This window comes from Rhagoletis zephyria, unplaced genomic scaffold, assembly GCF_001687245.7.
Source record: "Rhagoletis zephyria isolate East Lansing unplaced genomic scaffold, Rhagoletis_zephyria_1.1 Rzeph_scaffold_00368, whole genome shotgun sequence".
Lineage (NCBI taxonomy): Eukaryota > Metazoa > Arthropoda > Insecta > Diptera > Tephritidae > Rhagoletis > Rhagoletis zephyria.
The window spans coordinates 35,007-52,244 of NW_016157452.1; the positions used below are offsets into that span (position 1 = coordinate 35,007).

A 17,238-nucleotide genomic window follows, 5' to 3' on the forward strand; every position below is an offset into this window, starting at 1 on the left:
AGTTTACACTATACACTTCTTCTTTTTACTTTCATCAAAATAAGATATTGTAACCAAAATATAATAGCAAATTTCGCTATACCATCGCGCGATTTTTTATTAAAAATTTTCATTATTTATATATATATTAAACGAAAGAAGATACCGAAAAGCATTGAACAGTGCACACATCTCATAAGGAAAAGTGAATTATTACGAAATACTAATACAGTGGCAGCACTATAGCTATTTTGGAATCTCGCGTTTCAGCTGGCAAAGATTGTCAACTTCTTTTTAATAACAAAATAATCTATCTTAGGTTGATAAAACTATGTGTTTCTTTAATAAACAAGTTAAATTATATATTTTAATAGTGTTTAAAAAGTGAGAACAGGTGATTTGGTGAATCTTTGTCGGTGTAATTGCCCATAGAAAACAACGAAATTTAACAAAAGTTGTTTGTTCATAACTTTTAAATGGTTAATAATATTATCTGCCCCCCTCCGGATTGTTATGAGGGGGGCGAAACGCGTCGTTTGGTACCCCTCCCGACTTTTCCGCACCTTTTTTAGGGGTTGTTACCCCACCCTAGAGAATTACCGTAACTGGTTTTGGGAAAAAAGATTGTGAAAGCGGGTCGAGTATAATAGCGCAAATGAAATGTGAAATAAAGTGGCAATACCAGCGATTTGAGGTTATAATAATTTTAGCAGGCGCAAAGTTTGTTTACTCTGTTTTATTAACGAAATATATAAAATAAAAGTGAATAAATGATTTGGTTTGCATAAAATAATAACCGGAAACGTTTTAGTAGTGTTTTAAAAGTGGAAACTGGTGATTTATTGCATTTTTGACGTGGTAATTGCTCATAGAAAACAACGAAATTTAACAAAAGTTTTTTGTTCATAACTTTTAAATGGTTAATAATATTATCACCCCCCCCCCTCCGGATTGTTATTAGGGGGGCCGAAACGCGTCGTTTGGAACCCCTCCCGACTTTTCCGCACCTTTTTTAGGTGTTGTTACCCCACCCTAGAGAATTACCCCAGCTACAAATACGAGGTCGCATTTCTGCGTGATCTTGTATTTTGGGTTCCTGAAATATAAGCCGTCATCGATTCGCCACTTCGCTGCTTGCTATGTTTGAGTTCCGGTCGCTTAACGAACAATTTTGCATGTGAAAGCAACAACAAAGTTAGCTAGCACGGATAGACGATAGCGAGTTTGGTTGTACCTCATTGAATTCGTTCGTTTCGCCACTTGCTAACTGTTGGCGAATCGATGACGGCTATACTGCGTTACTCACAAAGTACTGCATTATCCACATGTATGCAAAGGATGTTTGTAGTTTTGCATTAAATGCAATGAGTGTGAGTGAGTAGGAAACGGAAATTAACTTAAAAGTAATTCCAGCAGTGTTCGCGTCAGAGAGATGAGANACGCACCTTATATAAGGTGGTGTTACTAGCTCAGCTGATTTTATGTATGTGTTTCGCCGCACGGCTTCTGATATCAAATTGAAAAATTTTGTTTGAATTTCTACACACACTCTTACAGATTTTGACAGTTTATGCCGCTAAAGCAAAAATAAAATACATGTACATTTTTGTTTTTGTACTCCTGCTATCACCTTATATTAATTCGCCTTGGATGAGACAATTGAATTGTCAACGAAAGTTGAACGATCGAAAGAAAGTGTGTGCGTGTGTGTGTATGCATATGCATATGTAGTCGATTGCAGTAACGGTAGTTGGTTGTCAATTGGCGTCTGTTGCAGAATGAAAATTTCTGGGCAAAAAAAGTGAGATTTTGTGCAAAGATGTTTAATAATAAAATGCAAAATATATTTTGCATTGCAAATATAGTAAGGTGCTTCTTGTAATGGAGTAAAATTGTGAAGAAATATTAGTAAATTGTCTAATTGAAAGCGAGGAGCTGATTTGTGTCGCGGTCAAATTAAGTGCCTAATTCATGCGCAATTGGGCGTGCACAAATTAATATTAAATAAAAAACTGATTGTAAACAATTAACTTGCTGCTGCTGGTTGGGCTGTAATGGGAAGATGGGAGTGTTTTCGTGATGGTCGCGATTTTATAAATGAACTGCCTTTCGTGTTTCGCCGCTATATCTTTTGATGCACCAGTAAACAGTTGAATGCACCGAAGGACTTCCGCTGAAATACTGATCATGCTGTCGTACTGACCGTGATATCGTCGTATCGGTAGCGTATTCGTGAGTGTGTTTCCGTCCGGTTGAGTTTCTTGGCCCAGTATTTTCGAAAATGCACATAAGTGCGCACTTGTATTAATATATACATACATATGTATGTATGTACATACGTACCCGCATAAAGCAGGTATCACACGATTTGTACATTTTGGTAATTACAGAGTGGTGTTGCCTTGAAATTTTGATCGAGAATGAGTTCAGTTCAATAAAAAAATTCCCAACATCTCCACTCTGCATGTAGTTAAATTGGAGCGTTTCCGAACAAGCCCAGGTATTACGAATGAAGTGTTTTGAAAATGATTGGTAAGTGATTTTACATACATATGCACATATACATATGTATATACTAGGGCTGATGATTTGACCCGAGTGATGCCTTACCCGGGTATCATGAGCCCTAATATATACATACATACATATCGCACACCGTCACAACTCAAAATAATACGTTTGTCAGAAAATGCGAAACATGATTTCTTAGCACATGATAATCATATGGGCAAGGGCGAATTTACCTTGCGTTTTGCTAACAAATTATAACAAAAATTTGTTCCAGCTTTTGCTGAAAGATAAATAAAAGCTATGTGTACATTTTTAGCGCATAATCTCAAAAGTGCCAAATTTTGAGTTGTGACTCTTTTGAAGACCGTGTTTTAAAGTTTTAAATTTTTTTTTGTTCTTTAATTTTAGTAAATTTTTTGGGTATGGGTTAGTTATTTGTACAATGATTTTGGGCTGCTGCGCCCAAACGCGTGACTCGAATAAAAAAAAAACTTACAATTTCATTAAAAAAAATACTATATTTGTGCACTAATTTATACTACTACTATTATATTTTAAGACGTCCACCAAAGTATTTTGGAAAAAAAATAAAGAGATTTAAGGGAGCTGGACCGATTTGAAAATACCTCCAAAAATAGAATTTTTTATGAATAAAAAATTTCTTAAATAACTTTTTGAAAAAAGTCCCTCAGATGAAAAAACAGATTAGGCCTAAAAAATCTGCATACAAATATTTAAAAATCTTTTCGTATCGTAAATAGTGATCGGAATCGTAATAATGAGATTTTTGATGCTGTTTTTTTAATTGTTTCAAAGATTGATTTACGGAAAACTTAAATAACTGGGCCAAAACTAATCTGATTTAGACTTATGGGATCTCGTTAGAAAGGTATTTTCCAACTATTTTTACTTATGTGCAAAAAAGTCATTCGTGTCCCTTTTTTTCAAATACCAACACATCTTAATTCAACTATGAATGATGTTCGTTCATCCTACCTTTATCTTTCATCCTATGAATGGCATATTAGCAAAGAAATAAAAAGGGTGAGAAAATACCTTTCCAATGATACCTAACAAGTCTAAATCGGAAGAGTTTAGGTTCAGTTATTCAAGTTTTTCTTATGTCAATCTTTGAAAAAAAGTTAAAAAACAGCATCAAAAATCTGATTACAATTCCGTTCGAAATTTTTTAAATTATTTTTAAATATTTTCATGCAAATTTTTTGAGCTTAATCCGTTTTGTCATTTGAGGGGATTTTTTCTAAAAACATTTTTAAGAAACTATTTTTATTCATAAAAACTCAATTTTTGGAGGTAATTTCAAATCGCTTAAATGTTAATATTTTTCCGAAATATTTTGGTGGATGTCTTAAAATATAATAGATTTTATAACTCCAATGGAGAAACAATACCGATTTTTTTTTTTATATGGGGAGTGATGCAGTCTATGGTATTTATCTACATACATACTCACCTAGAGCGTGCAGCGTTTCTAATGCAGCCAACACGTTTTTGGCGGGCGGGGCTGAAGGGAAATTGAATTTCAAAATATTACTTATTCCCAGTGCTGCCAGTGCCAGAATCATTGCGCTCAATTCACAGCGACGTATTTCAGGCGGAAATCTGTCAGGTAATTTTTCATAATCTTCCTCAGTAAATAGGCGATACACTTTTCCAGACCGTGTGCGGCCGGCACGTCCTGCTCTTTGAATAGCAGTAGCTTTGCTGATGGGCACCACGACCAATTGATCGGTCGCGCTGTCTGAATCGAACCATTTTAACTTCATAAAGCCACAGTCCACCACTTGAAAAGAAAATATTCCATTTACTATTATGAGAGTATGTTTTTAAACAAAAACACAACCGACTTCAACGCTCATATTAAAATGTAACGATAGTTTATTAAGTTTATTAGTTAGTAAACTAAAATAAAAAAGAATTAACGAAAACGGTTGACGGTGACCAAAGTTATCCGGTAACATACATAAAAATAGCTATTCCAACGAATTGATAAACTGCTCCTTTTTTTGAAGTCGGTTAAAACTAGCTTCAAAAAGTTAAAATTACCATAAACAACACCCGGTATAGTGATGGATGTTTCAGCGATATTTGTTGCATATACCACTTTCCGCACGCCTTTCTCCGCTGCAAAGAACACCTTCAATTGTTCCCTATGCGTTAGCGAACCATACATCGGCACCGGCTGTAATGTACTGTCATCGTTAGAGCTCATGTAGTCCTTTGTTAGACTGACAGCTTGCATTACTTCTTCTTGACCCGTTAGAAATACTAAAATATCGCCTTGTGCTTCCTTCTTATGTATCTTCCACACTGTTTCGACAGCTTCATTCACATAGTCTGCACAAGGTTTGATTAAATAGAATGTGCCGATTGGATGGGATCTACCTTCAACAGATAGAATTATGCTGGAATTTGCTTTAAAGAAATCGGCAAAGTCATCAGCATCAATTGTGGCAGATGATACGACCAACTTGAGAGCTGGCCGCTTGCTAACAATTTTCTTCAGTAAACCAAGGATTATGTCGGTTATTAAGCTGCGTTCATGCGCTTCATCAATTACAATAACGCTATAACGCATAAGTAAAGGATCTGTGAGAAGTTCGCGCAGTAGGATGCCCTCTGTCATGTACTAAAAGAAAAAGAAAAAAATTAAATGTTTAGTGATTAGCTCCTTAAAGATATTGCGTACTCACTTTTATTGCTGTAGCATCGGAACATTTTTCCAAAAATTTAACTACAAATCCCACAGTATCACCAATGACTTCACCTCTCTCCAGCGCTACGCGGTTGGCCAATGTTATGGCGGATATGCGACGTGGCTGCGTTAAACCGATCACGCCTTTTGTATGCCAACCCAATTCATATAGATACTTAAAGACGAATTAAAATTATTAAAATTAAAATTTAATTAACAGCAATAATTGTTTTAAATTTAGAGATGTCAGAAACCGGGTAATCTTATTTGTATTATTCGGAAATGAACAACTCAGTAATATAGAAACAGCTTTGAGCAACTTCAAACTTGCACTTAATTATACTAAGATTAAATGTGATATTAAACCGCATTTCCGAAATTTTCTTAATTTTTTTTTTTAATTTGAAACTTTAATTTGATGCATTTTTCTAAATTCTGCATAAAGTTTATAATAGTTTTTGTGTGGTTTAAACTATATTAAAAATAAAAATTTGTTTATTAATTAAAAAATTGTACCAAATTTAAGGTTTGCGTGGCCGCCTATACTTAATTGAGATATATAACTTATTTAGCTTTTATTTAAAAATCAAATTTGTTCTTCGTTTACTTTTCCTGTCCTGTCCTGTCTTGTCGGCGTAAACCTCTAATGCAGATATTCTGATGGTTAATGAATTCAGAACAACCAACCTTTGCGCAAAATGTTACAACGTATACCTGGCGTCCAAATCGCCACACAGGTACCAGTTTTGTCCAAACTGCCGTACATTCTAGAATCGCGATGTCAATGCTGGGAAAAACATTCTCTACCTGGGAGAATGTATCATTAACCAAGAACAAAAAACACGACAATTTTCGCAAATAAGATGTCATTATTTCATTTATGGCATCTGACTGGCAACAGTTTAAGTGCCTTAATTGAAATGAAAATGCACGCTTACACAAATATATAACTTATTTAGCTTTTATTTAAAAATCAAATTTGTTCTTCGTTTACTTTTTTTGCAATATACATATGTATGTTATGTTGAATTGTGAGTTTTGTATATATAGTATTAAATTTTACATAAAATATTTCGGATTTAGTAACAGTTCACATTTTATACAACACGACATTTAGAAATCAGAACGATGTGTTATTACCAGCAATAGTGTTAAAAATGAAATTATGAGCCTCAATAACATGCATTTCACTGATACAAATTACAATTATTAATATGATGTAACCGACATATTGTATGGCCTTTAAGAAGTCCCACAATTTATCGCAGAATATACTTAATAACACAAGATGAAGCAAAGAATGTACGTTTACTATGCGCCACATCCAAGCCACACACAAGAACCATGCCGACTTGAATGTGATATTTTGACGAATAAATTGCGTTGGCTTTACGTCGTTACGCTCCAACATGTCTTGGTATACGGCGATGTAGCGATTCCAAGCAGTCGAGCTAACAAGCAGCTGCCCTGTGAAGCTTAAAACTTTCTTGACAATTTTCGGTGTCATAGATTTCATTTTGGGTCTCGTCACTGGTTCAGGTAGTTTTGATTCACTCATTGGTATTTGAGAGTAACCCCGACGTGGCGGATTATTTTTTAGATAAAAGAAAATACCTAAAAGTAGTGCAATACAACCCAAACCGTCGCAAAGGCCATCAATATAATAACCGGATGTTCCAACTTCCGAACGTTCTCCATGTATATGCTTCTTGGCACGAGCCACATGGCCATCCAAGTCATCAAGGAATGTGCGGAATTGGAAGAGTACCACACCCAATCGGCGATAGCCCAAACTGTCGGATGAAACCATCTTTCCTGCAATGCATGCCACTCCCACATGGAAGAAAGATATCATGTTTGCTGTGATGAATGTGGTGCGCGAAATGCCAACGACATTGTCGAATATGGTAGCTAGCGGCGCAAAAAGATAATGATTTGTATGATCGAGGAGCACAGCTTTTACAGTCACATGGCAAAGTGGATTTACATCACAAGATACCCATTGGTGTTGCTCGTAATAACCGACTGATTTGATTACTGTCAAATCTGTTGTTGCTACACCACCCAGTACATTATTTGTTATTAGTGTTGTTATGTTCAAGTGGTAATCTCGTTCGATTGGATAATTTTTTATACGTAAATATAATTGAATGTCCATAAAAATATAAAATGCCAATAACAGGAACAGAAGGCAAAGTAGTGCTTTACTAACTTGGGAGCTTGGACCCACCATTTTGCCGTCGATTGTGTGTTTTGGTGGGTTTGTTTGTTATGTGATTAAAATAAAATTAAAATTAGTTTATTTCTCTCGTTATGTCTTCACAATTTTTTGTTTCTATTGAATTGCTCCGATTAGCATTGCAAATAAACGTTCATGTCACAACAGTTGTGTGATCGAGCAAATATGGTTGAAATGTGAATCTGCAAGTAATATCACTTTAACATATGTAGACAAAAAGAGGTGATCGGAAAAATGCAAGCAAATAAACAAGCTGTAAATGAATCTGGGGAATACTGAGGTGCCATTCCTTCAATTTTCAATAAAACGGATTTCTGATATTTGAACACAACTGCAATTTGTACTATGTTATTATTCATATAACCGCTACAACAACAACAGTATGTAAGTCCAAAGTGGTTTATTACTCGTACATAAAAGTGCAATGTAAGAGCTTGATACAAAAATATTTTAAGCCCATATTGGTTTTAAGCTTCCTAAAAGCTTATAATTAATTTAAAAACAAAGGTTTATTTTGATAATTACTCTTTGCATTATATGCTTACTATTTTACTTCAGTAGATGCAGCCATACCCACAGATGTATATAGCATCTATAGTCCCATGCTGTTTCCTAATGGCGAATTAAATATTATTTACTAATCATGAATCGGGATATAGGTACCGAAACTATCGGCTATCTGATTTAAGCAGTCAAAGGTGAAAGTCCGCCAAAAGCCGAGTTGTGTCATATAGAGATTGGCAAAGTCAAGGTAATAAATTTGAGTTTTGTATTTTCGATACAAATATAAATATGTATAAATACATGAACTAGAAAAACTGCACATAATTTATATGCATACATATACATACATACGTCTACATTAAACAATTTTATACCTGTGGAAGTTGAGTACTTTTTCCGCTACCAGTTTCGCCAACAACTATCAAAACCTGATTTTTTTCCAAACAATATAGAATATCTCTGCGATATTTATAAATTGGCAGACGTTTTCGCTGTTCGATTATTGGTAAAGAATGATTTGAATTGAATACAAAACAAGATTCCGTTTGATTAGAGGTAACATAATCGTCTTTTTTTGTCCCTATTTCATCGACATCTGTAAAAAAATTAGAAAGTACAAATTTGCTGATAAAATTCGCAAGGACAATTTCAATTTCTAAACCATAACATGAGTCTAAACATAGAATTCGGGATCTTGCTTGATAGCATCAAATCCAAAAGGACGTAATTTAAAAGTATATATAGCTCAAAGTAAGATATCTTTCTGTTAACGCGCGCCTCTAAACCCATTATCTTGGTAAATATGTGCTCTTTAGATACTTTGCCATTGCTTCGAGAGGCTAGATGCAAACGGTGAGGTAATATTTTCTAGGTGTACATTTGTACACGGTGCATTTAACTCTAAACCAATTTCCAGGAACAATTAGGAACTAATCCCTTAAGTATTCGCTATCGATTACAAATGTGGGTTATACCCTGTGTCACACTTATTTATATGCATACATATGAGTCAAAACAATTTGAACCAATATATGTACATATGTTTGCAATAATTCTGTTCGAAAACCCCATAGTACTACAGCATTACGGATCGCTTTTCAGGCATAATCATAATAGTACCTTAATCTACTTAGTTGGGGTATTTGCACATAAATTACTCAGCCCTTTTACATAGAACTATTTTTTATTTATAGCCCAATTAATTTAGGCCACCACTTTTTCTGAGCATTTCAACTTTGTGTATTTGCTTGCAATTTGTGTAGATATATTTACTAACCTGGGGCGAGAAAATTCGGTTTCAATTGCAGTGAAACCATAATACTCCAATATAAATAGTAATTTTTCGTGTACGCCTAACTTTATTAAAAATGTTGACAAATACGACAAACGGACTTCACTCTTAATTAATTAACTATATTTAGTGTTGCTTCAGAAACAAAACTAAATAAGAGAACCAGTGCAGTGTGATTCATATTAATAAAAAAATGGCGAATTCATAGGGTGATATGTAAAATAAATTTCTTTCCAAGGAGGGTGTCAGACGAGAGAAATATAACTTCCACGCAATTCGCAGTCAATTTGAGAACGAGACATTTTTTTCCACGTGTGAACTCTCAGAACGGTAATTTTGTCACTTTTTCCAAATGAGTTTCAGTAATAAAAGTTTCTAGGTGTGAAGGTAAGTTACTAGACACTTGCTACAAGTTGCTTTCAGCATGAACAAGCCTTTGATTTCCGAGAATTTGCTCATATACTGCCGTCCCTAAATAGGAGTGCTATGCGTTGCGCTTTCCATTGTCAATGAGTGTCAACGTGCGCTATCCCCAAATCAACGCAGCGTAATTTTAGAGGTTTTCTCATTTCCTCCTGTTTTTATTCTCGTTTCCTCTTTCACTCTTTTGACATTTCTCTTTCTTTCCGTCTTCTGCAACCAACTTCAACACAAAACGCCATGTCAAAAATGAAAATTCGATTTGCACGGCGCTAGCGCCGCGTTATGGTGGGATTTTTGACACTTGATGCGCCAATTTAGGGACGACAGATAGAGAAATATGTATGTATATCCATAAAAGTACGTGCATAATACCCTTACCAATTTGCAAGTTTCCTGGACAGCAGAGCTGCATTCACTTGGCACTCGTTTCAAAATTTTGATTGTTTGGTTGTATAAAAAAAACCTCATTCTTAAGTGGCTTAAATTATTTTGAAACAAAAACAAACGTAATGTGTTATTGAATGGCAGAGTCCCATTCAGTATAGAATGTGAATGTAACAAAAGTATTCGCAATGCAAACAGTTTTGGTCATTCAGTTTATAGGAGAAAATAGTCGTTTTACTTTTGCTTTTCTACTACTGCTACAATTTGGTAAAGCATTACCTATGACCAGAAGTACGTACCAGCTTTGGATAATCTGTCAATGCTTTTTAAAACCAACTGCATATTTTTGAAGGAAACTTGCGGTCAATTTTATTGAACGAAGTAAATTTTTATTTGTACAAAGATATTTTTATTTCTCAATACCAGGCGCTCATACATACATATGAAGTAGCAAGCTTTCTATACGTATAAATTTGTTTGTAGATCTTTTAAATAAATTTGTTTTTGTAGAAGTCTTTGAACTTTACAAAGTAGAATTTTTGGAAATTTAAAAATGTAGACAAACAATTTTGTACGTAGAAATCAAGGCACATAAATACGNTTTTACAAATAAAAACTGATCATAAAGGGTGGCCGCGCGAAAATGGGCACATATGTATTTTAAAAAAGGACATTATATGTATGTGGATAAACCATGGGCTGAATGAGAAAAGCTGCTATCATTCGATGGTTGTTATGCTTGATTATTTCATGTTCTGCAGATTTTCCAATCTTTAAAAGAAAAAAATTATAGATACTAATTGTCTTGGAATATTTTGCACTCAGTTTTTAAACAACCAAAACTATAAATTTGTACAATATGTTCATGTGAATCAAGTTGCGTTTCATGCGTGGAGGAGTCCAATCACAACCATTCATTCGTAGGACATGGCTTAGCCCGCGTGGCCGCTGTGCATTGATACGCGACACTATGTCAATATCGTTTTAAAGTTCATACACCTCATTATTCCATCATCTAAACTTACACATTTTTCTTAGTGTATAAAATTTGATTGGAACTGAATTAGAGAATGCACACATAGCAAAGTGTTCATTCATCTGGAAGCTAATTCAGTATTGAATTCTGTTTACTTCAGCATTCTCAGTTTTTCATTCAGGTATTTGCCACCTTACTGTGTGAAATAAATTTTTTTTTAATGATTGCAGATTGAAAAAAATATAAGCCACACTACCAGACCAAAGGAAAAAGAATGAAATCCTACTTGTAAATATTTCATGATTAAGATTTTAAATGGTTTCATAGTGTCACAGCTCTGCTGAACAGTTGATAAATTTGTTGTTTATTCGTAGCTATTTATTCGTATTTCATGTCTTATTTTATATTTAAATATCTTCATTTTGTAAATTTCCACTATAAAAACCCCAAAACAGTTTCCTTATTAGTTTCAATTGCACCCAGCGACATGCTTTTGCAATATAAATTTGCAACTCCAAAAGAAATGTCATTTTGTACTCTCAATTTCCTCTACTTTAAATTTTTTTTTGGATAAATGAATAATAAAACTTGATAACTTTTCATAAATTTTGATAATTATTTGCTACATGGACATTAGGGTGATTCAGAATTATAATTTTCTCCTCGGAACCATGCTTAAAAGTTTCGTTTAGACGCCAAAATAAGTCTTAGAAAATATGAGCCTTTAATATTAATATTAAGATCAAGGCGAATTTATATAAGGTGGTATCGATTTAACAAATACAACCTTTACTTGTATTTTGTTTTTGCTTTGAGCGGGCCATTGTCAAGTTTTAGCTATTCTTCCCTGACGGAAAAAGGTTTTCAGAAAATACAAACACTCTCACGTTTTCACTCACTCACTAGCGAAATACAAAATTTTGACAATCACCCGCTACTCACAGCTGATGAAACAACATCACCTTGTATAAATTCGCCTTGATTAAGATTGTCCGCATCGAACTTTTCGATTTCCCCCCATAGGAATAGCACAGGACAAATTGTTTTTGTAACTGTATTTTTGTAGAGAATTGAATGCTTTACAAAAAGGTCTGAAGTCATTTTTCAATCAGTCAACTTGGTCAAAAGTTATTGAGGTCAAAGTCAAATACACCATTCTGTCAAATTTGAACTCGAATAACTTTTGACCTAGTTTACTTATCGGAAAATGACTTCAGAACTTTTTTGTAGAGCGTTAAATTCTCTACAAAACCTTTACAGTACAACGTATCTTTCACTAAATATAAAAATCAGAAGTAAAAACTATTTTTCCTTTGTTATTCTTATGGGAAATCGAAAAGTGCGATGCTTACATTCTTAACATTAATATTAAGGGCTTATAATTTGGCGTCTTAAAACAAATGTTTTGAGCATAGTTCCGAGGAAAAAAGAGGAAAGATATTTTTCTGAATCGCCATAACGGACATGCATAATATAGGAAAATTTTGAATAAAATATCAAAAATACTCGTAACAAATTATTTGTCGGAATTGAATTGATAAGTTAATAAATTAACCTGTAAATTGAAAATTACGACTGAAAAGCGTTTTCAGAAAACTTTCCTGCAATTCGGTTTTCGGAAATGAAAAACCGCTTTTGAAGGACACTTTACATGTAAGGTGTGATTGCTAATGTAACTGCTCTCTTACTTAGGACAATATGGTCCGGTGTAAACTCTAGCTTACATTTCTAAAATTTTCAGCCTTTTCGAAATACATTGCATTGCCACGTCTGACACGCTCTTAAGTAAAAACTTTTGCACAGTGTATTTTTTGGTGTGAAAATTTTTTAAATATTAACTTGATTGAAAATTTTAAAACTCGCGTTTTAAAACTTCAACGAAATTTTCAATCAATAGTTAAAATCTAAATTATTACGTTCAAAATAGTGGTGGCCATTTTTATTAATTTATTTAATTCAGTAACTTATGAACACTTAAGAGGAATACAATGATGCTATTATAAATATGATTTACGCCTTAAAATTAGTTCTATCAACAGTGATCTCTCGAAAAATGAAACTGCGCTCGATTTTTAAAGTAAGTAGCATTTTCTTCTCCACAAATAGCAGCAGCACGAACGATGGTATGTGCGACAGTAACATCTGTAGTATTTGTAATGACTGCAGCATGAATGTAGACTTGAATGACAGTAGCATGAGTCATGCAAACAATACAAATGACAAGCTGAATCACACATGGTTTAGTTTTGCTGTAATGGTAATAATTACATTTAGTATATTAAAAGTTGAAAAAGTAAAAAGTTATTATTTTGATTAACAAAAAATCATTTAAGATTCTTTTGTTCAATAGTATAATTTGCAAGCACTTACTTCCGCTAAACAATTTACTTAAAATAAATACGTTCCGACAAAGATTTCAAATGCGACTAAAGTCATTGGTTGTAGATTTCAAAATATTTGTAGGCCGATATAGATGAACAATTATATATGGTTACCATGTGAACCATGTTAGATCGATATAATTTGATTCGAATAGTATTAAATGGTAAATATACATTTGAATAAACCTTGCATCTTTGCCCATGTACATATGTACATACATACATAGTGGGTATATGTGTGTTTATGTAGGTAGGGTCACGCAAGGCGAGTGTTACAGTAAACTCGCTTCCAAGTGAAAGCGCAGGTACTGGGTATAAAAAAGATTATTTAAGGCGTCTATGCCTCCAATTCTTATTTTGCATGTTTATAAATATTTCCTATCATATTCGTACAAATTACATATATGAATTTAAAATTTTTCTTATATTTACATACATATGTAAATATATTTAACTAGGATTTGTAGCGTTAAATTTTTTCATCGATTTCTCGTTACATTAAATATATATATGTATGTAAATATAAATATACTTAATTTAATTCAGCTTATATTTAATATAATTATAATTAAAAGTTACTATATACATATGTATGTACATATCGTCTCCTGGGTAAATGATTGTCGTATATTACGCACGAACGTATGACGCTTACGACAATCAAAATTAAATTTTTTGCACCTTATGTTTGTTTATTTATTTTTAATATGTACTTTTCATTTAAAATATAATTCAAAATATAACAGAAACCACATAAATAAAAGTTCAAAAGCTTGCACAAATTTCCAAAAAATTAATCAAACTTCAAAAAATTGTCATGGCCTACAAAATTGCATACCCGAAAATTTTCTAAATATCACTAGCTTTGAGCGCAAGATTTCTAAATCCATTTTTTTCAATTTTACAAGAGAGGGAAAACCCTTCTCATAGCCATTTTCTTCAGGTATTTTGCAAAGCTTTGAATACAACATTTTGCGTGTTTAAAGCAAAGCAAAACTCCATACGAATAAGAAGGAGTCGATCTTTATTAAAAGGTTTCGTATTATTTTGGTTTCTTCAGATTTTCAGCGCCTCTTTTGATATTTTATGAAACTTTTTTGAAGCTTGGATTATTTTTTTTTTTTAAATTTTTGCAAGCTATGAAACCTGTATTTATGTGGTTTCTGTTATCGATTGAATTATAATTGAAATGAAAATTAAGTAAAAATAAATAAATAAACATAAGTTGCAATGCAATATCATTCTGTAAGCCAAACTTAAAACTTAATAAAAATCAGGGCTAAGTTCTCATTTTCTTTTAAAATTTGCTCAAAGATAATTTATGCTGTACACAAAAAAAAATACGAATAGATAAATATATACATATGTATTTATATGTACATGTACACCTTTAACCTGACCTAGTGTCAATAAATAAGCATTGTGGTTAATTTTTGTTGTTGCCATTGTTACTGTTATTACTAAGGTACTACAGTAATTTCATTATTTGTGCAAATTATGTCCAACGAAATTCATTATTTGTGCAAATTATGTCCAACGAAATTCTTGGGTGAGACTGTTTATGTGCACATTAATCTGCCTCACCAAAAAAAATTTCGGAAGCATAAAAAAATTCTGACGCTGAATAAATAACCATATTTTATTCCTTGGGAAGACAAAGCGTGGCATCACCGCCATCCAAAAAATGCGATGGATGGGCAAGGCAAGGGAAGTGTAGTTCACTCCGGCGGCCGAGCGTGAAGCCACAATCCGCATCAAAGCTTGGATATTCAACATTTCGCTCATCTGCGACCACGCCACGACGGATGAGAAGGACGAGAAACTCAAGGATCTCTTCTATGAGCGCTTGTAGCGCAAATATGAGCTCCGCCTCACGTCCAGAAACGGACTAACGCTGATCGACTTCGCCTGGGCCCGAAACACAGTAGTATGCAGTACAAGGTTCCAGAGAGATGGAAGGCAGGCACGTACACTCCGAGGGCCAAACATCGACTCGGACCACTATCTTGTTGCAGCCAAGATATGCACCCGCCTCTGTGCAACAAAAAATTTACGTTCAAAAATCCAAGGAAATCTCAACTTCGAAAAGCTGCATATACAACAGACGGCCAATTTGTTCGCCAATCGACTCACACTCCTTCTCTCAGAGAGCACTCTTCAACAATTCGACATATGCTAGCAGTGAAACCACATTTCCCGCTCATTAAGTACCGCCGCCGAAGAAGTACTCGGATTTCAGCGAGNTATGCGAGCAGTGGAACCACATTTCCCGCTCATTAAGTACCGCCGCCGAAGAAGTACTCGGATTTCAGCGAGCCCGAAAGAATAACTGGTACGATGAGGATTGTCAGGAGGCTGCTGAGAAAAAAGATGCCGCCTACAGGGCCACGCTGCAATTGGGCGCAACGTNCGCCTACAGGGCCACGCTGCGATCGGGCGCAACGCGCGCTATGTGGGACCGCTATAGGGATCTGAAGAGGGAAGCGAGACGTATTTGCCGCAACAAGAAGAGAGAGGCCGAAATACGTGAGTGCGAAGAGCTTGAAATGCTGGCCGACAGGAAGAACGCCCGAAAATTCTACCAGAGGGTCAGGCGAACTACGGAAGGTTTCAAGACCGGGGCGAACTCCTGTAAGAACAACAATGGCGACCTAGTGACCGATTCCAGATTGTACTTAAAATGTGGAGGGAACACTTTTACAGCCTACTGAATGGTAGCAGCGCTGAAAGTAGTGACGAAGACGAACGCGAGTCCCCAGTCGATGATGATGGAGTAGATGTCCCACCGCCTGACTATGACGAGGTACGAATAGCGATTACGCGGCTGAAAAAGAACAAAGCTGCTGGAGCTGACGGCGAGGAGCTGATGAGGTGCATGCATCAGCTCGTATGTAGAATATAGTCAAATGAACGCATGCCCGACGACTGGAATTTAAGTGTGCTCTGCCCAATCCACAAGAAAGGTGACCCCGCCATTCGTGCCAAGTACCGCGGAATCAGCCTTCTAAGCATAGATTACAAGGTCTTATCGAGCGTATTGTGTGAAAGACTGAAGCCCACCGTCAATGAGCTGATTGGGCCTTATCAGTGTGGCTTTAGACCTGGAAAATCCACCGTAGACCAGGTATTCACAATACGTCAAATCATGAAAAAGACTCGTGAGAATAGGATCGACACACACTTTCAATTTGTCGATATTAAAGTCGCTTTTGACAGCACTAAAAGGAGTTGCCTATATTCCGCTATGTCTGAATTTGGCATCCAAGTTTGATAGGGAAGCAAAGCGAATGGGTCTGNTCAAACAAACAGTCAGCACATTCGCGCCTTGGCACCCACGTCACTGTTGACAGTTACAATTTCGAGAAAGTAGAGAATTTCGTTTACTTGGGAACCAGCATTAACACCGATAATAATGTCAGCATTGAAATCCAACGTAGAATCACTCTTGCCAACAAGTGCTACTTTGGACTGAGTAGGCAATTCAGGAGTAAAGTCCTCTCTCGACGTACGAAAACCACGCTCTATAAGTCACTCATCATGCCCGTGCTGGTATATGGCACAGAAGCATGGACAATGACAACATCCGATGTGGCGGCTCTTGGAGTGTTTGAGAGAAAGATTTTGCGGAAGATTTACAGGCCTTTACGCGTTGGCGACGGCGAGTACGCAGACGATGGAACGATGTATGAGCTTTACAACGATATGGACATGTCGTTCGAATGGACACCGACGCTCCAGCTCTGAAAGTATTTAACTCGGAACCCGCTCGTGGTAGCAGAGGAAGAGGGAGGCCCCCACTGCGATGGAAAGATCAGGTGGAGAAGGACTTGGCTT

At 35.3% G+C, this 17,238-nt stretch overlaps 3 protein-coding genes across 3 annotated transcripts in view; all 3 read right to left on the reverse strand.

The window, feature by feature from the left end:
- The window catches only part of LOC108359264 (probable ATP-dependent RNA helicase DHX35), a 42,228-nt gene extending 32,884 nt beyond the window's left edge, over positions 1 to 9,344 (reverse strand). The window contains exons 1-5 of the mRNA XM_017611040.1: positions 9,226 to 9,344; positions 8,324 to 8,544; positions 5,205 to 5,381; positions 4,558 to 5,140; positions 3,965 to 4,294 (exon numbers count right to left, since the gene is read on the reverse strand). Of these exons, the coding sequence (XP_017466529.1) occupies positions 3,965 to 4,294; positions 4,558 to 5,140; positions 5,205 to 5,381; positions 8,324 to 8,544; positions 9,226 to 9,265 (1,351 nt within the window). The 5' untranslated portion in view covers positions 9,266 to 9,344. The remainder of the gene's footprint in view (positions 1 to 3,964; positions 4,295 to 4,557; positions 5,141 to 5,204; positions 5,382 to 8,323; positions 8,545 to 9,225) is intronic.
- Positions 6,140 to 9,357, reverse strand: Cpes (Ceramide phosphoethanolamine synthase). The gene is made up of 2 exons (XM_017611045.1): positions 9,226 to 9,357; positions 6,140 to 7,627 (listed from the first exon to the last, which is right to left on the reverse strand). The coding sequence occupies exon 2, from the start codon at positions 7,437 to 7,439 to the stop codon at positions 6,327 to 6,329; it is 1,113 nt and encodes a 370-aa protein (XP_017466534.1). The 5' UTR covers positions 7,440 to 7,627; positions 9,226 to 9,357; the 3' UTR covers positions 6,140 to 6,326.
- A 3,603-nt stretch (positions 9,358 to 12,960) lies between these two features.
- LOC108359272 (uncharacterized) lies at positions 12,961 to 13,268 on the reverse strand. Its single transcript, XM_017611049.1, has one exon. The coding sequence runs from the start codon at positions 13,258 to 13,260 to the stop codon at positions 13,096 to 13,098; it is 165 nt and encodes a 54-aa protein (XP_017466538.1). The 5' UTR covers positions 13,261 to 13,268; the 3' UTR covers positions 12,961 to 13,095.
- Between the last annotated feature and the right edge of the window lie 3,970 nt (positions 13,269 to 17,238).